Genomic DNA, 21,067 nt, shown 5'->3' with positions numbered 1-21,067 from the left:
TATCATAAAAATTTCGCCCCCCCCCCCCCTCTGGCTACGTGCCTGGTGTGTATAATAGGCGAATGTCCATTGGGAAGTTGGACCTGGACGCGATTGGTGGCGCGCTGGAGCAAGACGTGTCATTCTGCCTCGTCCGCGAAGGGCGCTCGCTTAGCAAGTGTGGGCTTTGTCTACAACGGTCTCAAGAAGACAGGCACCCCGCCGTGATCCCATCCGGCTCTGGTTGGTTGATTTCCAGCGACCGCGGGTTTTTCATCGGCGAGGAAGGAAGCCTGTGCCCCGCGTGGGCGAAACACTTCCTCAGTCCGTCATGTCTCTCTCTCCCTTTTCAAATCTCGGCTGCTTTCTCCTCTCCCTCATCTCGCTGTTGCTTAGCGACTGCGGTTTCTCCCTCTCTCATCATTTCCCTCTCCCCTTCAAGTCAACCTACACAGAGACGAGCTCACACCCTTGCGTCGGAGAGGCAACAGAGCGTGCCGTTAGCGTTGTTGCACACCAGCGCCGGCGTCAGCAGCGCAATGTGGCTGGGTGCCCTGGAAGTGCTGGATTGTGATGGAGTGTTTTGTCCGCGGTTTGCGCTCACTACACCCCCCTCCCCCCCGCTTTTCTCTCATTCACTCTTTCTTTTGCGGCGCTAGCATTCGCGTTGAAGGCGCGTCGGAAGGCGTCTAGCGCGTGCGATGCGACGGCGTGGAACGGAGAGAGAGAAATACTCGCCCACGATAGACCAGTCCCCCTCAGAGCTGGCAACCTTTATGCGAGGCTTCTGTGAGTTACAAATTTCGGCGGTGGCGGCAGCGTAGTTTGTGAAAAACCTGGCACAGGTTAGTGCACAGAAATGCAGGTGTGCTCAAATGGGGCCCTCAAAGGTGCGCCATTCACCTGCGTGTTTGTATGCGCCGTTTCTCAATAATTGACGCTCTCTCGATCGTGTACTTGTCGACGATCACTTTTCTCTGATATGACAAGCGGATCTTTTATCGTGGTGACTTGTCATTTCACGTTGCCACATTTCATTGTTGCCTGTACAAACCGAAGTGTCGCGTTGCTAAATATGTGGATGTGCCAACTCGCCCAGTATTCTATCCTACGTAGACGAAGGTCTTTTTCCCGGCATGGAGGATGGAAGCAGTTAGGAGGGAGCATTGCGCAATGTGAAAGAAAGAAAGAAAAAAAGAAAGAAGGAAAGAAAGAAAGAAAGAAAGAAAGAAAGAAAGAAAGAAAGGTAGTACATCAGGCACGGACACGGCAAGCTTCGCTTGCCCCCATTTTCCCGATAGGGTAGGGTGCTCCTGAATTTTTATCCTCGCTGACTTGATTGACAGTAGCCCGCGAACTTTCGATTTGCTGCACAGACTTAGAGAGAGAGAGAGAAACAGTCCTCCCTCCCGCATCACGCGAACCCGTGAGCGTCGAACCACTTCGCGTTGATCGCGTAAGCTGTGGGTGCTTGCGGCTCCCGCAGCAGAAGCAGGAACAGCAGCACTCGTAGTACGTAGTACTGTTCCAGCGGTAGACAAAAAGAGCCGGTCTGTATGGGTGCCGCGGCTGTCTTCCACTCTCGCCTCCGCTCACCAGAGGTCAGCGGGTCGATGCCGGGACGGGGCGTTCGTGATGGCTCGGAACGGGTGTGCGCCGTCTTCCCCGCACACGTGTGTGTGCGGACGCCGTCCCTTCTCTCCAAAGTTGCGTGCAGCGCATGCAGGCTTGGCAGTAATTAAACTGTTTAACGCTGCAAGGAGCAGTGTAATGAATTACTTTTGTGGACTGGTAATTTAGTGAATCTAGCGCTCGTCCTCGTCTGTTCGTGTTTTCTTCTAGCGTGTGTTAATTTTTCGCGCTAAATCGAGCTTGTAATTTGAAGAGGAATTACTCATTACCTTCCCAGTTACTTTTGAATAAAATGCAGCAGTCCGTTTCCTTTGTGGCTTAACGAATTGATCAAAAGAAGGAGAGAAAAATAACAAGGACCAAGTTAATCTGTGCAACAAACCTCGAGGAACGTGCTGTTAATAAAGTGTACATGAGTTAGTGCACGAGCGTGGATTTCTAGTTCAATTAATTTTAAAGTAACTTCATTCATTTTCAAAAGTAATAGTAATGTCATGTCATTACTTTCGGCCAGTTGTAGTTTGTAATGCAATTTATTTATTTTTAGATAAAGTTAGAAAGTAATTAGTAATGCAGTTTAATTACTTTGGGGGACTAAGTTTACGATCTATGAGCCCATGACACTTCGGTACGACCTAGATTGCCTTTCCCACGCCGCACTATGAAACTGGTTGCTTGGTAGCACACGCAAACATACGAAATCAAGGGATTTTGAAGCCGAGGGGGAGCGTAACACGCTAATTGTTGTCTCGTAATTGATGTGCGGCAATCGTATTAAAGGTGACCGAAAGTGACTCAGTAGCCACGGAGACTCCTCAGGGGCGAACGTATATACTCACGCTGATCAGATACCCATCACCAAGAGTGAAAGAAAGAGTGGGGATCGATCGAGGGCTCACTTCTTCTTGTTAGACATACCTTAATGAAACGGACAGTGAAACTAAGGCAGGTGTAGGAGACATTGCCTGTGTGTTTTAACCGTAGTGTAATAATTATGACATAAATCGAAAGGAAGTAACGTGTATGAGGAAGATCAACTTTCCGCAGGCAGGGACCGAACCTACAACCTTCGGATAACGCGTCCGTTGCTCATACCAATTCAGCTACAGCGGCGGTGGCTTTCCAGTTCATTTTATGGGGTATTACGTTTCCGAAGTTCGTAGGTTCGGTCCCTACCTGCGGCAACTTGATGGTTCATCCTCTGTGATTCCTTTCAATTTACGTCATAAAATTTACGTCATAATTTACGTCAGAGTTACGTCATAATCACTATATACTACAGCTGAAACATACAAATGATAAAGTGAAACAACTTCATCTTCCAAGCGTCAACTACATATCTTCGACGTATTTCCGGCGTTAGCACCTCCGCACTGAACTGGGGGACGACAACGATGCTACTACGGCAATGAACATTCGCATCTTGACACTTCTGATTTAGTTAAAGCCGGTATATTCGTACTCGCTTGTATTCGGAGCGCGCTCATCAACACAAGACTCCAAACGCGACGCCGGGTAACGAAAGTCCGCCAAAGTGACGCTCAAAATAAGCTCCATCTATATACTCCGTCATCGCGTACAACGCTATGGAAGCTAACGAGACATCTCGCTGTAGATGCGTTCGCGCCAAGGAATACTTAAATGAATGAATGAATGTACCACCCGTGATGTGATTTTTTTTTTTACTCAATAGTAGATAAAGAGGCTCTTTAGCTTGGAAATAAACAAAGCCCGTTGTTTTCGGTCGCTAAGCGTCTCTGTTTTCGTATCGTGGCCTCCACGATTAGTCCCGGTAACGCGCACGCGGAACCGCTCACGGAGGCCACGTTTTACAGCGGTGAAATCCAATCGCGAGACGCGCTGACTTGTACATTTTCCTGAACATACTCCTTGCATAGCTTCTACAGCATTTCACCTGATGTTTGAAACAGAGTATAGGTGCCGCTGTTTTTATCTCAGACGGCGAAGGGCATGACAATTGGCAGAGCCGACGCGAAACTGCACATGACATGGAAACTTATCGGTGAAACGGTTTTACTGGAGGCGGCTTATCGCTGCAAGCAACGGCGCTACTTCGATAAGATTACAAGTCGAGGGCAAGAAAACTCACAGACGACTAGAAAGGCGAAAGCCATCTTCTTTTCTTTTTCTTCTCAGTCAATCTACTGATCCTTCCTTGCCCCCGTCTGAAAGCTCTCTGCACCTCACGTGGTTTTGCGTTGCCTCCGTGATCGGTACCTTTGTGACGTCACAACTGTTGGGATTCGACGTCATCATGCGATGGCGATTTTTTGCATCAAGCGGTTTGACGCCCACGCCGAGTGTCAATTTTCGCGTTTCATGAGGCATTTGAAAGCGCTATTCAGCCGCACTGCGCGCAACTGATGTCCCGAGGACGACAAGACAGCTAGGCGGCAGCGACGAGCGTCGGCTTCTCCGAGCGCACGGCGGCTGCCGGTGCTGAGAGAAAAACCAGTTTGTGCGTCGCTCGCGTGACTCACCGCCGTCTCCTCGGTATTGTTATGTCTTTTTCTTTGGAGTGGCGTCGCCACTGCATCGAAACTGGGATGGAGGGAAAGGAGGAGGGTTTAGCTCCGTTTGACCAACTACCTCTCCTTCCCGCCCTTGCCGCAGCCGCAGCGCGTACGGCGGCGCTAGACACTGCGATTCGGCATCCGATCCGCGTGCGACGCCGCACGCGGTATACGGCGATTCAGGACACATGGGGGCGAACGAGCAATCAGTGCGCAGGCTGCTTGCACGCTCGGAAGACATCGCATCCTCTTCGTTGACTGCAAAACAAACAACCTTACCAATACCATTGCCATTATTACCATTGCCGCTACGCCTTCGCAAGCGACAAACATCTCAACAGCCCGCATTCACTCGCGACTCCGAGAGTAGGCCTGCCACGACACCGAGCGTAGGCCTAGCAAGGCGGACGTGTCGCTTCGCGATCAAGCGCGAGCTGATCGTCGAGCACTTATTTTTACCAACACGGACGCTGATGGCGTGCGCGTTTTCTCGTACGATTTGACGAGCAACGGTGGAAGCGAAAGACGGCCGGTGCGGCTGCGAAAGGAGTGGTTCGGAAACGGGCGCCGCCTTGCACAAATGACACACTTCAGACGTCATGGGTTATTTGATGTCTCCAATGTTCGGAGCCGTCCGACGTAGTTACGTTTCCCGCGCTACCACTCAGACCGACGCGGCACGGCTCTCCTTCCCGCCCTTGCCGCAGCCGCACGCCGCGTACGTACGGCGCCTTCAGGGCTATCGCGCCTCTCCTATCTCGAGCGCAATCTGGCTCGTAACCGGTGTGCCGAACAGGTAGCACACACACACATACACACACGGACCGCTCCACGCAAGGTGACGCAACGTGTTGCGCTCAGGGATGTAGGAAGATATAGCCGAAGCATTGAAGGACTCTTACAAGGCGATAGTATAGCAAAGGGGCTTCCTGACACACACACACACACACACACACACACACACACACACACACACACACACACACACACACACACACACACACACACACACACACACACACACACACACACACACACACACAAAATAGAAGAAATGAAAGAAACGAGGAACCGACAGTTCCTGCCAAGGTATAAATAACTTCATTTAAAAGACGTTTCCGCTCGTCTCCCCGTATGCAACACCTAGGGAGAATACATAACTTGCAACTACGTCATCCGCGGATCCGAGTTCCTGAGTCAATGCTGCTTCATTGCAGGTTGCAATTTTACTGACGCCAACAGAGCTTTGTTATGACCCAAACTCTTAATGCGCCATCCACTAGTAAAGTAATTGTGTGAGTCCAGTGACTTATAGGCCTTCGTTTGGTCCAGTGAAACATGATTTGTCGGTAATACCAGGTAATTTGTAATGTCGACATTGGTAACCGTCGGCAGCAGGCTTGCATCAACAGCGGCTTGCGCACCAACGGGTGGCTGACAGGAATGCACACCGGCGCACAGGGCGATTTTTTCTTTGTATCCGGCCCGCGTTGATCCTGCAAGTTCGTCAAAGTATGCAGGACAATGTCCTGAAGGATTCTCCGTCGCCATAAGCGCAAGGCAAACGATCAAAACACGCACATTACACCAAACGGTCCGCCGCACGAACGTGAACACGGCGCGGTCACTGACACGTGTGTGCTGGATGATGACGTACACAAAACTGACGTCACGTGCTAGTTATAACTCTAGCCATAGCCTCCTCAATACTAGAGGAGGCTAAAGTATAGAGGAGGCTATGCTCTAGCTAAAGAGAATGCCAGCAGCACCAAAAGAAAGCAGGAGAAAACCGAGGCTAGAAAACAGAGATCCCTTCCGTTCCTGTCTCTCTTTTCTTGCCTCGGGGTTTCCAGCTTTTTTCGTGATGCTACTGGCATTCTCATTACCTAGAACTTTGTACCAGCTTGCCCATTAAAGATAGTGCATCTCTCTCTCTCTCTCAGCTTGCCCAACAAGCCACCTTAATGAACCGTAACTCTAGCAACACTTTCTCTTCTGGGGATATTATAAAGCAATCAATCAATATCTCGTACAAACTACAATAATGGGCCTACCGAAGCCACATCTACTTATTTGGAATACTGCAAGCCTATAGATTGGCTCAAGCAGGATGGGCGTTACATACAATGCAAAAGTGAATATACAAACAACGCAAAAATGAACACAGGCCACAATATAAAAAGAGTGAAAATCGTTTTCCAGATAGGGCCATCAAATGGAACGAAAAAAAAAACAACAACAAAAAACACGCATATCATAGGAACAATATAAGTAGGAACTAAGAACTCTATATATTCAAAACGTGACTCTAGCATTTCGTTAAAAAAATTATCGGATGCAAATATGGACTTTGGCAAAGAATTCCAATCCGCGACCGTACGAGGGAAGAAACTGTACTGAAACGCTTTTGTGCGAGCGAAGATTGGTGCCAACGATTGTTGATGACTGTGCCGTGTTTTCCTCGTGCTGAGACGCTTAACAGATGCTGAGAGAGCTAGACTGATCTTGCCTGTAAGGCAACTGTGAAGGAATGAAAGACGGTTAACTTTTCTCTGGGTTTCCATTGCAGGGCAATGCCCGGCAGCTGACGACTCGTGTATTGCAAACCGTCGTCGAAAATTCGAAATGGTTCACAGCAGTCAGTCACATTCGCCACGCGAGGGAAACACATGACAATTGCCAGTCCTAAAAGGACGTGACGCGTCTCCCTGGTCTCCCCGCTTGCCGTTGCTGTTAGGGATCCGTAAATAAGCGCCACGGTAGTCATTCCTGGAAAACTCCATTGTACTCGGTCACCAGACGGGACGCTCTACGTCTACTTTTTGCTTTCGCACCTGCCTCGGCTTGAATCCTGCAGGCGCTGTCGTTTAGAGGAATGGTTGCGCACGCGCGATGCGGGGGTTGTTGTTTCGGCTTCCACGAGCGGTAACTCTCTTTCGTCAGATTTCTTTTTTTTTTTTTATAAGGACACAGAGATCACGAAGAGGGGCGCTGATATTCTGCACACTTCATTTAAAAATATGCCTAAGAATAAGAGTCTTTTTTTTTTTTCACTGAAATTATTAATAAAAGAAGTCTGGGTCTGCAAGTCCTTGTCACTTTGAGAAAAGAAGACCGTCGTTCCTGGCTTTTTCAAAGAAATAGAATCACTCCCCAACAGCTGGAAGGGGTCGAAGACCCAGGACAGGGTAAGGGCCAGTTGGTTGTTCATAGTGTACACTTTGTCGCGCTGACAATAGACGAAAGCTACGTGAAAGGAAATCCTAGACCGACTGTTAAAGCGAAGGAAATTTGACACGCGTCCTTAAGCTCAATCGCCTGCTTAGCCACAGCTAGGTGCAGACAGAAGTCGCAGAAGGGTCGGCGGAGCACTGTAGGGGAGCCATTTGCAACCACCTCCTCATTTTCGGCTTTTGTGGTCACAATGGTTACAATCGCTTCTCGTCGACCAATCGACACCTTCTACCGTGATGACGCCAGGTCGTCTTCTCTTCGACGCGTCGTAGCCATGTTTGGACAAGTTCAGACTGGTTGTCACCAGTATGCTGAGTGCACGATTCATGTCTGCAAAAAGTGCTGAAGAAGAAAGGCGTCGGTAGGAGCTGCTGGTTCGGAGGTTCATTTTAGAAGCCATCTTTCTCAAAAGTCACGTCGAGTTCATAAAGAGAGAGAGAGACAGAGATTTTCACGGTCAGTGGATGAAGTTACCTACCGGACTGACTCGCAAGATTGCGTCATTGAGCAAGAACAGGAAAGCACGTGGAATGGTTCGTCGCATGGACGTGTTCGACGACAGTGATTAGCGTTCTGTTGATCAGTTACACAGCGTTCTGTTTGCGGGAGCTGCAGGGCAAACGCAAGCAGTTTTCGTCCCGCGTCATCGAAATCACGGTTCGTGTGGCTCATATCTTTTGTTGTTGTCGTTGTTGTTGTTGTTTTTGTTGTTTCCTTGACTTCGTGATGGCGACTTCATGCAGCTTCGGGACTTCGTCGGTTCATCACGTGCGTCAAAGCATCGCCTCATCAGACGCAACCTCTTGCTGTGATATGCACGTGCGAGGAGTCACGTGCATATCGCTGCACGCGGCTCGATGTGCATCAAGAAACATGCGTTCTTCTTTAGTTCTTTTTTTTTTCGAAATTTATTTGGGCCTTAGGAAAGTTAATGCATAGTAACAAGATCCACGCTCACGTCTTGTCCCATTTATTGATTGATTTCTCAAATTCGTGGGGCTTTTTTGAGCAGCGACAGTTCTCGAGTGACGCCCGTGGTTTTGAGCCAGCCAGAGAATTTTGCAGCGCCTTGCTATCGTTCGCTGTGTAGTTTTCGTGGCCCTCGTACTATCGGGCGCCGTTAGTCCCCCGAGCCCCCCCCCCCCATGGTCTTTAGTTTGTCTGTAAACATCTTAAGTTCACAGATTGCCGCCTACCGAAATCGCGTACTGCAATAACAAGGCTGGTGGTGTTTTGTGGCATATTGTTCAACTACGATGCTTCAACTACCATGTGGCGTTTCGTTCAACTACGATTTGTTTGAGAGAAAAAGGAAAAAAAATCCGTGTCGTTGCACTGGTCTTGTAAGTGCAAAACCGTGAAAGCGGTTCAAGTTGGTGATTATCTCTGTTATCAATGCTTCATGCCATTAGTCAAGCAGAGCATGCAATTGAAAGGAGTTTGCAGCGCAAGCCCGTAAGTGCTGAAAGAACAGCGACAGAGTGATGTTCGGGAAGCAAAGACGCGCTCGTGTGCGTTTCTCCTTGCTTTCCTTACTCACTGCGTCACTTTTCTTTCAGCACCTAGGTGCTTGCACTGCAAACTCTTCAAAACAACGCGCCCACATCGCCGTTCATTTTAAGAATATGGGAGCTGCTGCAGTAGCTGTACGTGTTTGTGGTTAGACTCTACATCTTCAGACGTCTTTAGCAGCGTCGCTGCTACTGTATGTTCCTGAACCGAAAGCCGTAAGAGGTGACAGTATGGCTGCAAGCCCGATGACACAGTATTAATGGTTGACAACAAGTATCATTTGCAGCGACTGACGGACGTCTGCGGTGAAGAGGGATTCTCGTATTAGTACACTACCCTTTCATGGTATTAAATACACATATCTTGCCGCGAGAAGACGCCTGGAAAGCGAGGAAGCGCGCCAATAGGAAACGCAGGCGGTGACGTTATATTGATGCTCCCGCACCGACTCGCTGTGATGTCATAGATTTTGACGGTGACCTACATAGTTCCTAATCGCTAAAAATGAAGTACGTTGTCATTCCACGAGGCCAGAGGCTTAACGTACCAAAATGCGAAACGTACCAAATGGCGAAATTTCTTTGAGTTGTTCTATGTTTCACTTCTACTAGAACGGGACATTTTCAGATTCCTCCACTTTATTTTCATGTTGTCAACATCATTGCAGAAAAGAACCAGCACGTCCAATCCTACAGTCTTCTAAATGCCATGACAATTTTATTATATATCAGTTTAATGAACCAGACCATACTGAGCTTTGTGTGCTGTTGTTTCTTTCCTTTCTCAACCGCAGTGTGGCGCCCATATCGGTGTTCAAGATTTCGTCCCCCTGGAACTCCGGGCCCGGCCTGACGGGCGGGGGCGCCCCTCCTCCGCCCCAGGCGCCCCTGTCGGACGCCGGCTCAGACGACTCCAACTCCAAGGACGGCCCGTCGTCCGGCGGGGGCCGAGGGGCCAACGACGTCTCCAACTCGGATGCCGAAGGCGTCTGGAGCCCCGACATCGAGCAGAGCTTCCAGGAGGCCCTCGCCATTTTACCCGCCATGCGGAAGGCGCAAGATCATCCTCTCGGACGAAGGCAAGATGTATGGTGAGTTGCTACAGCACGTGTGTTCCCTCCCTTTTCACGCTTAAATCGAAATCCGTTGACATAGTTAAGGCATGTGAAGCGCGAACAGCACGGACGATAAGGAGACAGAGAGATACAACAAACGGGTGCTCGTAAATTGCCAATCGGTTGTCAGTTTTCCTTTTCTTAAAGGAGTCCTGACACAAAAATTTTCGCCCCGCGTTTTTTTTTTGCTGCAATGTGTTGCTGGGGGCCTGTAAGTCATAAAACGGCACATTGTTTCCTGCAGCGCGCGACAGATAATTACAAGCTCCTAATTACCGACACAGCCTCAGTTTCGGTTTCACAGCTCCAAAAACGACAAGCCGCCGGGTGCAACTATCACCACCTAGCGAGTGAAACGCTCGGTCACGTGAGCACACAGAACAGTGACGCATTTCCGCGCGCTCTGTCGTCGTCGGGCTCATTGTCGTCTGATGGCGACGATTTTCTTGCGGCGGGGATGGAAGGAATTTTCGACGTGGCGAATCACTTCAGGTTTGACCCACTGGCGAGGAGCGATTCGTCGGGAAGCGCGTCAAAACAGCAATGGCGGCTACGACGTCATCTTAACTTGTACCGGCTGAAACGTTTACGTAGGGGAAGTAGGGGGGTCACCTCGGGTCACCTCCGAGGGTGTCAATGCACCAGGTGCGGCCTATAATGCTGGATCGCGCTCGCGAACTTCAAAATTTATATAAAATACCTTCCAAGCTTTATTCGCTGTGGGTATTTTGCAGATGGTACACGCACGTACACGGGAATCGATCCAGCAGGCTATCTCGGCCGCGAAATTTTGTGTCAGTACCCCTTTAACCCTTAGGCCACCTTGCGGGATTCGGCAGAACTGCAGTATTCTGTCTTCATGCACTTCGAGTACTCGATTGATTCGCCATCTCGCTGCCAATTGCCATTTTCCTGGTTAGCTCAATTGGTAGAGACCGCCCCGGAAAGGCGTTGGTCCGGGGTTCGATTCCCGGATCAGAACAGATTTTTCGGTTAAGGAACTCTCTGTCTGAGAGAGCCGTATGGATTTCCTTGTGGCTTCGTGCTACATACGGGTGGTGGTCAAGTTGCTTTCAGCCACTTTTGTGGGATTTCTCAGATCCGTTTTGCAGTAGAAACACTAAGCGTTTTTCATGTCTCAGTGTCTTTTGCGCTTCATCTGCCTTATATGTGACCGTATCAACTAGCCCTGGTCTACAAACCCGCTTGGTATCAAAACGGAGGAAAAACCTGCCTCTCCACGCACTAGTATGGTGGCACACCACGTGACCACAAAGTCACGCTGTCGTCAGGTGGTGCGGCCCCTGAATGTTACACTTCTCCTCCAGAACAACATTAGGAGCACATGTTCTAAAATAAAAAAAGTGCTTCGTAGAAGGCAACGTAGAAGTGCCAACATTCGTCTGTGAAACTTAATGGTTGCCCTAACCGTGCTCGCAAAAAAGGATGAGATGCCCAGGAAGAAATGACGCCATATTTTCTATGATTTACGTCTTCATTTCTATGATGAACTGGTCTCTCCGCTTGTAACGACTATGGTTCTGTCAGTCACACTCTTTCCTTCTTTCCTTAGGCACCTTTATTCCAAACGGCTGTTCCATGAGTCGTCTTGGGTGAACGTCCGGGAATTCCATTACAATATCTTCAGCAGTTTCCGGAATATTCTGGAAGTGGACGGACGGCTCATCCGGTTGTGAATATTCGCTCCGTACGCGGAGCGCCGCTGCTCCCTCTTTGGGTGTTGCATGAGCTTTATGAGCTTAGGGACCGACGTGGGTCCAATAACCAGCTTCTTAATGCATATTGGAGCTCACGTTCACGCTAAGCTGTGATAGCTTGATAATGTCCGATGTAAAACTGCGTGTGTCTCATGAAACCACACACGAGACGACGAACAAAAAAACGGAAAAATTGCATGACAGCTACACTAGTAACCCAACGCACTTGAACACAGTTTCGTAACCCGGAACGATTCTAGCAGAAGGCGTCGTCGCATGAAACAAGAACAAGAGGCCATAGCTGTCCGGCAGGAGGGAGATACAAGAAAAAAGTTAAACAAAAGAAATTTACCTAAAGCATTCCTCAGAGGGCTCCTCCCCCGCTGTCTTCCCATTGGACAGTCAGTCTGGAATCGTGGGCCAATCGGAGCCGCACACCTCAATCGAACCGGAGAGGCGGGCGCGCCTGGGATTGGGCGAAACCAAACGGGACGCTGAGTTCCCAACGACCGAATCGATACTACGCTACGAGGGGGGTCTCTGGCTACAGTATACACATCTACGCGCTGCCCCCTCGCCTCGAGCACGCACACCTATACGGCCTACACGCTCCGTAAGGACTCCCTCGGCATCCCCGATCCCTTTCTCCCAGAAAAACAAAATCGAGGAACGCTACCCGCGGAGCCGGCCTCTCTCCCGCCATTTTCCCGCGGCCCCGATCCCTAAAGAGGGAACGGAAACATCTCGGGCGCGGAGCATATGTCCCGATGCCCGTGTATATACTACGCACGAGTCTTCGGCACCCGCTTGGCGTTCCGAGCGAGCAAATCGGGAATTCTTTTCCCCATCTCCCTCTTCTGCCTTCATGTTTAACGCACTTGCGCGGCGTGATCGCAGAAGCCGAATCGTTCGCCGTGTGCAGTATGCTTATATCGAGATTGTGTACGCGTGTGTTTGTGTGCGTGTGTCGGCTAGGTTCTCGCGTAGCGCGTTCCTGTCTCGTCCCTGTTCGTGTATTACGCCCAACAGTCAACCCGCGGCATCGGTGACGCGCTTTGCGGTCTCGGAATATTTGCGGTTCCCCGCTAAAGAGGTCGACGGTCTTGTGCTGTAGTCGCGGCTTGTCTTCGTGTTTCGCAACGCGTGCGACCCGACTTTCTCCTTTTTGAGTCCCTGGCTTCAAAGGCTTTTTTTTTTTTCGTTTTACTATTGAGCGCATTTGATCACTTTGGATTTTACTGATTCTAAGATAACGTTATCCTGGCTAGCCATGCTCGCAATTGAACGATTTCAAAGCTGGCAGTGTACACCAAAGAACAGTTACGCATATGAGTAAAATAAATATAAATAAGTGGCAATAGACCGTTTTACTCGCGTCTCATTGTAAAAAAAAAAGTTCTAAAGGTCACGTAGATGTGGGAAGAAACGGAGGCGGGCTGCTCCGGCGATGTCCTTGACATTTCTACCACAAGCAGAAAAAGGGAGGTACAAGAAGGATGGAACCATTTGATAACAATACTTGATAGTTGGCTAGGCTATGCCTGAGTGACATGCCTATTCAGTCACCTTCCGGACCTTTTTCTGTCTCAGCAGGCGGAGCCATAGTATTACACCTCTGATGTTCCATTGCTACCACAGCGGATAGCCAGCTCTATCCAAGAGCCAGGCAGCGCTGGTTTGGTACCAGTGAAGGCTTCATACAAACATGTATGCGGTTGTCTTCAAAATAATGTTCCACTATGTATTTTTTCTTGATTGTAGGATCCACGAGTTGTTTGAACAGCAAATAATTGCCTGAGAAAGCCTGGCCGTCGTTTCAGTATGTGAACCTATCTTCGTCAAAGGCGGCCTCATCATTTTGGTGTGTTAGTTTTGAAACGGTTAGTTCGGTGACGAAGCACTGACAGCGACACCACGTGACATGACGTCACCTACTTACCCTTTCAAAACTAACACGCCAAGTATGATGAGGCCGCCTGTGGCGAAGATAGCTCAGATAATGAAACGTCGGCCAGCCTTTCTGAGGCACTTGTTCCTTCAAAGGTAACGTAGCGCAAGCAAACACGGACAAGAAAGACACAACAGACACAGCGCGCGCCCGAAGTCGTCTCTCGTCCGTGTCTTCTAGCGATGCGATACCGTTTGATGCATTTAACCAACTAGCCCCCCAAATAAAAGCCACTTTGTCAAACACTTATTTCTGTTCAGATGGTTCGTGTATATAATCCATTGTTCTTCCAGCCCCCAGTCCTCACCTGTACTTCGTATTTTCCCAAGTAAAGTTTTTATCATGTAGCTTCTGTCCTACGTTACACAACTAAAAATTTTTTTTGCCCCAGTTTTCGCTCCGAAATGTATTTGTTCTTTACGCTGACTTGAAAGGCGTGTCTGAAACCGCAGTTCACTCTCAATACAAGTTCTCAGCAATAATAGAGAACTATAGGGTGCTTCGACGTTGGCGTCCCGCTGCACTGAGACACGCGCTGTGGTACCGCATTGCCATCAAACCCTCTCCCTACCCGTATCTTTTTTTTTTTTTTGAAACGCACATTTCCCAGCCAGGGAAGGGCTAGCATATGTAGGGACACATAATAGGGACAAAGGGACACCGAACACGGTTTAGCTTGTCACTGGGTGCCTGTAATCACGTGACTACACGAGGGCGCTACGTGATGCCATTCTTTTACGAGGGAGGGGGGCAGGGGTGCATCGGTTGAAAAAGGCGAGCTACCTAATAGTACATACATACTGCACGCACTCTCAGGCTGTTGTTTGTAGGTTCATTATTTTTTGTTTAAATATAGTGGCCGCAATACGCCGGGTGAGCCGAGGTTTGACGCTGGCGTATAATTATTACGCTCTGAGGGGGAATGGCTAGCGCTGGCGTAGCAGGGGCTGGGGGTTCAAAGCACCCCCGAAAATTTGGGTTTTGCTTGTTTATATATGCACGCATAGATTCAAACGCACGCAACATACATACATACATAAAGGATTGTTGATCCCTCCGCACCAATTTCTGAAAAAAAAAAAAAAGAATTTCTGGCTACGGGATGATGGGTATCTGATGGTAGCGCAGACTAAGGACAAGGACAAAGAAAGGCATACTCCACACAACACAGCGTACCATCAAGTATTATACAAGACCAACAATCCCACATTGCCATCCTCATTGATGGGTACCAACATGCTGCGTCCATATGTAATGTCAAATATTCCCTCTTCCCACCGCCTGGTGTCGATGGGGTTTATTGTCGATTTGGAGGGTCGCGCGTGCTTTTCACAGGCTTCGCGCTTGCCGGCGCCGAAACAAAGGAGCGCGAGCGACGGACCCCTCGACAGCCTTTTGTGGAACGGTTCCGTAGGTGCCCTCTTATCCTGATATGTGGCCTTTACCTCGCACAGCCCCGCCACGGTGGTCTAGTGGTTATGGCGCTCGGCTGCTGACCCGAAGGTCGCGGGATCGAATCCCGGCCGCGGCGGCTGCATTTTCGATGGAGGCGAAAATGTTTGAGGCCCGTGTACTTAGATTTAGGTGCACGTTAAAGAACCCCAGGTGGTCGAAATTTCCGGAGCCCTCTCCACTACGGCGTCTCTCATAATCATATCGTGGTTTTGGGACGTTAAGCCCCAGATATTATTATTATTATTTACCTCGCACACTGTTTGTTTGCTCGTTTATTTGGTGTTCTCATATATATAACTGCCGTTGTTTGGTTGCTCAAACTCTTTGATGCATATGACTGCATATCACAGTGAATGTTGTCCTGAATCCACTTGCGTCCCCATAGTCGTTCTATTTCCCGAGGGTCGCGAGATCGAATCCCGACCGCGGTGGCCACATTTCGGTGGAGGCGAAATGATAAGAGGCCCATGTGCTTAGATTTAAGTGCTTGTCAAAGAACCCCATGTGGTCGAAATTTCGGGAGCCCTCCACTACGGCGTCTCTCTTAATCATATCGTGGCTTTGCGACATAAAACCCCGACAGTTATATTATTAACACTACACAAAGACAGTTCATCGCGCATGAGCTGTCTTAAAGATGGTGCCCTCGGCATTATCGTGATCACAGTGCGCGACGTTATCCCATTATCGCGCGCGCATTTAATTGATCATTGTATGTTATTTTCAGTGCACGTGACATCGAGAAATGTAGTTTCCGAGGTACTGTCTAACTCGGCCTCCTCACAGCAGCCCCATTTGCAAAGGGACCGAAAGACAACGTGTTTTTGCACCAGTTGCCTATGGGCGGGGTGTACGTACCTCCGGCAAAATCAAAAGTATACGCTGTCCTAGCGTGCAGCAAGCACCGCTGGCACGCTTTACAGTGTATTGTCCCGATCTGGTTTGCTTGCGATGTTGCTTCCGCGATGTGTGCGTGTGTGTGCGTGCGCACGCGCGCGCGCGCAAGGCACGTGTCGTGTTTTTCTTAACGGCCTCTCGAGGATATAGGCAGGCGCGTGCATGCGATGGCTGGACGTGATACGAAACTACGACCGCTCCCCGCGCCAACACAAAAACGCGAAAAAAAGAAAAAAAAAACAGCTATGGATGCTCTCTCGTTCGCGTGCTGCGTGTTATGGCGCCGGTTTTCTGTGTTGGCCGGGTCTTACAGGCCTCCCAAGACAAGCTGCGCAGATCGCCGCACCCGCGGAGCTAAGGTTATCGAAACACGCCTTGCGGTGCGCGCGCGTGGCGCTTAATCCCTCGGTTTATCGTGCGCTGGTCGAGTATGCGTGCCTGTTCCGACCCATCTTTGAGTCTCCCTCTCCCCTTTGACCTCCTGCGTCCGGTGTAAGTCCACCGCGGGCCGACCCTGTGGTGCCGTTCTCGTTTGACGCCCTTCCCTTTGCATTAGAGAACTTTATTAGATAACTCAATTAGGCTTCCTACAGTTTTCGTTTTAGATGCGAAGCATCTTATGGCGGAGTTCAAACGGGTGCTGGTGGTGGTGTGCGGCGTGACCACCCATACTGCGCATGCGCAAACCCTCTACACTCCCACTCTCCACTTCCCCTCTGAAACGCGGGCTCGACATGCCGATACGCTGTTTCGCATCGCCTCATGGTCCCCTTTAGCGGGAGATGGTGTGATTTTTTACGGATTTCCGGCGCCGTTGACGGCGGTGGCATAGCTGGTAGAGACGTCTTGCGGAGTTTCGTCCAACTAGAATACACGTGAATAACTCCTGTGTCGCGTCAATGTTATTGTCGAAAGAAAATTGTGAAGGCAATGCGAGAATTCACGATTACTTCGCAGCCAGTGTTATGCGCCAGTGGTCCAGCAGTTTACTAGAATATGTAGCTAACGGTAATATAAGCTTTTGGTGTCTCTGACAGGGGGCATTGCATTATGAGATTTCGTAGTTACTCTATATGAGCATGCGCAATAACTCCAAGATCTCGTTACCGCATTGCGCCTCCCGCATGCTTCTTCGGTAAGTCGTAGGGCACCAAACGGCGAGCAGTTCTCTGGACAAACTAAAATTACATTTAGTTTGTCCGTAGCTTGCACCATCTTCACTGCCGACACTTCGGGGTTTGTCCTGCGACGCCTCGCACAGTAAATGCGCTTCTTCCGTTTTGTTTTCATGCTTATTACTTTTTTTAAAAATCGTGCTGTTCGATTAGGACATACGTAATGCAATTCCGCGTGTGCATGGTGAACCTCCGAATGGTAACACGATCATCAGTTGTCCGGCTCGAGATCTTGGGAAAATGTTGCGAAATTAGCGCCTGCAAAAAAAGCGCACCCCCCTCCCCTTCCTTCCACACACACACACACACACACACACACACACACACACACACACACACACACACACACACACACACACACACACACACACACACACACACACACACACACACACACACACACACACACACACACACACACACACACACGCACGCACGCACGCACGCGCACACACACACACACACACACACACACACACACACACACACACACACACACACACACACACACACACACACACACACACACACACACACACACACACACACACATGTATTTACGGTCGCTTGCAGGACCGAACCGCTAAACAGAGAGGGAAAATGGGCGATGAAACGGGACGACAGAATTGCGACAGGACGAAGCCTGAAACGAAGACAAGCCTAGCATGAAGCCGTAGACGCAGTCAGCAAGTCTCAGGAGTCCAGCTTAAATAGAAGAGCGGTAGAGTGGTAAGCTAGGAAGGACGTGAGAGGGCGCAGGCGACGGCTGCAGTGAATAAAGCGAACAGGGCGAAGGAAAGAAAGAGTACTCTTTAAGTTAGCAGCATGCACGAAATAAAAGGCCGCGCTTAACGCGATAACACTAGTGATGCAGAGCTATCGATGGTACTATCGATACTATCGATAGCTGAGTCACTATCGAACTATCGATGGTGAAAAATACTATCGATAGCGCTATCGATAGTAAAAAATTTGATGGTACTATCGATAGTATAAAATCAACAGCGCGGACTCACTGCAGAATAAACTTGGTTTTCCGCGCGCGTGGTACATAGTGGAGCCGGAGGAGCAGGCCGAAGGGCAAGAAAGTTGACATCATTGCGTTCTTCACCAGAGTGCTTTGCTGACACATGATCATAAAGTCAAACTGTTCAGCTGTAGCGGAAAGGAAGCCTTTACATGTGGTGGGACTGCGCGGCTTCAAATTGATATTGCATTTCGTGATTTCAAAATAAAAAAAATATCATGAAGTTAATTGTAAGGTGTAACTGGTTGCTTTTGGATACGAGTTTATTGATGCATATATTCCGCCATTTTTACGGAGGAAATAATTAATTTCTTTGCCAAAAATTGCTCACAAATTAAGCGAAGGTAGTAGTAGGTTATCGCAAATATTTTGGCAATATGGTCGGCCAGCAACATCATCATTATTCACACCACTATCGATAGTATTGTCAAGTGGTTGTGACTGTGGAGAATGCTGCAGCAAGACCGGGAAATACGGAGCTCTTTATTTGGGCGAACTTGTGCCCAGAAAATCAAAACTCAAAATACAAGCGATACATGCTGCGCACTAATAGTGGCAGGAGCAGTCGTCAGCCTCTGAGTAATCTGATCATCGGTGGAACACGTCGTCCTTTATATATCAGTCATCGAACCTTCCAGCTTTATTGCTGTTGCTCAAGTAAGCTCTCGAATAAACTTGACTATACGTGTTTGGCGCGTAGTCTTAACAGAATTATCTAAAAAAATTGTGAAGCTTCTCAAACATTACGGCACGGTCTTGAAATACTTGAAATAACGGTCTGCGTCAAACGTTGCTAACAGTCTTTGTGGGTAACTGAACACGAATACGTCAAAACAAAGCAATAAACACGCGTGGCAGTAATATCGCTAGTAATAATAAAGATCGCACTATCGACAGTTTGTCGATAGTAGCACTATCGATAGTTTGTTTACACTATCGATAGTTTCAAAAAAAAAAAAAAACTATCGATACTATCGATAGTCAATTTACCGATAGTTCTGCATCACTAGATAACACAGCGGGCTTTGGAAGACCGAATACCTCGCCGGAATAAATGAACGAAACGGCAAAAAAGCGAACGAATAAAGCGCCGTATTGTAAACAAGCTAGACCGAAAGGAAGACATCGCGCTGGCGCTGAAAGAAGAGCTTCGAAAGGCATCAGCAGGCAAAAAAAAAAAAATATAATAAATAAAAAGCGATGACAAAGGTGTACAAGGGAGATACGCCAAAGCACCGAGAGTGAGAGAGAGAGAGAGTAGGATAGAATGAGGAGGAATAATAGAAATCGGAGATAACAAAACGCGAACGAGGTTTACGTCGAGCGCGCACAAAGAAATGAGAGGGAGCGGGAGAGATGGAAACAATGCCGAGTGTAGGCGCCGCCAGACGGCGGTGGGTGTCGGCGGCTCCAAAGCGCGACGGCAATGAAAAGTGTAGAAAAGAAAAAAAAAATTCTATAACAGAAGAAGTCGTCCGAGATGCGAACGCGGCAGTGGTAACAATAAAAACAAAGAAAGCGAGAGAGACATATAAACGAAAAGATTCACAAATAGCAAAAAAAAAAAAAAAAACAGCGATTGGTTGAGGTTAAAAAAAGAACGAGCAAATCGGAAGCTTTTCCCGGAATGAAAACGGTGCACCATAGACTGAGGACACGCAAGCAAGAAAGAAAAAAAAGGAAAGGAGACAAAAAAAGAAAGTCGAGACGAATGATATGCCCGTAAAGAGGAAGAAGCAACGAATAAAAACACACATAATATTGCAGCAAGCAAAAAAACTTTCATCACCGTCGTCTCGTATAACACTCGCGTCCGGCGTGCCTAGTACTACCGTTTCGCGGGGCGGTTCTCTTCGCCCCCCCCCCCCCTCCTCTATCCCTTCTTTTGCGAAACCCATCCACCCCTCAGGGCTGCGTATATTTCGCCGTCCGGAGCTTTGGTGATCGAGCCAGGCGGACATTCCACGCATTCCTGAGTCCCAGGGCTATAGGCCGCTTCCCGCGCGCGCGCGCAGCAACCGGCAAAGCCAGCGAGCGAGCGAGTCCTCCTTGATGAGCGCAGAACCCGGGACTAGCGCCGCAGCGCCGTCCTACGGTGAGCAGCGCCGGAGCGTAATTGCACATTCCTCGCATTCCACGCTGTTCCGGCGGTAGCGCCGTCGCGCCAGCGCGCGTCGTACAGTCGAGTACCTCCCCACACCCTTTCTCCTCCTCCTCTTCAACGGCGGCGTCGACGTCATGAGCAGGAAGCGCCGAGAGGGACCCCTGGTGACTACGTGACACACTCTTGGCTCGGTCGTGAGCGGCTCCGACCGCGCACCCCAGCTTTGAGAGGGTACCGTTAAGGGAAAGAGATTGAAGGAAGCGTCACAAGGAGATGAGATGGTGGGTGTACCGTTAAGAGAAGAACGAAGTGCTCGCCTGCAAACCTGGACTGGGCTACAGCCATCATAGGAAAGAAAGGGGGAGGGCTCAGCCCCCAAAGCCGGCGCCTTTCCCATTCTCTGACTTTCTTTGTTCTCTCGTGGCTTTCATCCGGCGTGGGCTCGGGTTTGGACCCTCGCGTTGCTCTTGGTGGCGGGGGAAGTTAGGGAGGGTACGGGGCGCTCCCGTGTCTCTTCGTAGCTTTTCGCGGGGTTCGGGCTGTTCGTTGCCTTCATTGTGCCAAACGCTGTAGATGGGGGCGAGGGGGATTGTGTCGTTCTCAATTCTTCGTCCCCTGATGGCTTTGCTTCCGGCTTTCGCCACCAGAGGGCCGACAACTCTGTTTTCCCCAGTCTTGCCGGAACATTTGGGAAGGCCGTCGAGGGGCTCTTGCGATTATGGGCTAACTCCTGCTGGA

At 49.4% G+C, this 21,067-nt stretch overlaps 1 protein-coding gene across 3 annotated transcripts in view; it reads left to right on the top strand.

Annotated features, from left to right (window-relative positions):
* The window catches only part of LOC119403096 (transcriptional enhancer factor TEF-1-like), a 217,445-nt gene that overhangs the window by 169,607 nt on the left and 26,771 nt on the right, over positions 1–21,067 (top strand). For all 3 annotated transcript variants that reach the window (XM_049418800.1, XM_049418798.1, XM_049418799.1), the window contains one exon: positions 9,685–9,981. In XM_049418800.1, the coding sequence (XP_049274757.1) occupies positions 9,867–9,981 (115 nt within the window). In that variant the 5' untranslated portion in view covers positions 9,685–9,866. The remainder of the gene's footprint in view (positions 1–9,684; positions 9,982–21,067) is intronic.

The sequence above is a fragment of the Rhipicephalus sanguineus genome, chromosome 8, assembly GCF_013339695.2.
Source record: "Rhipicephalus sanguineus isolate Rsan-2018 chromosome 8, BIME_Rsan_1.4, whole genome shotgun sequence".
NCBI classification, from domain to species: Eukaryota; Metazoa; Arthropoda; class Arachnida; order Ixodida; family Ixodidae; genus Rhipicephalus; species Rhipicephalus sanguineus.
This window is presented reverse-complemented; position numbering and strand designations above follow the sequence as displayed.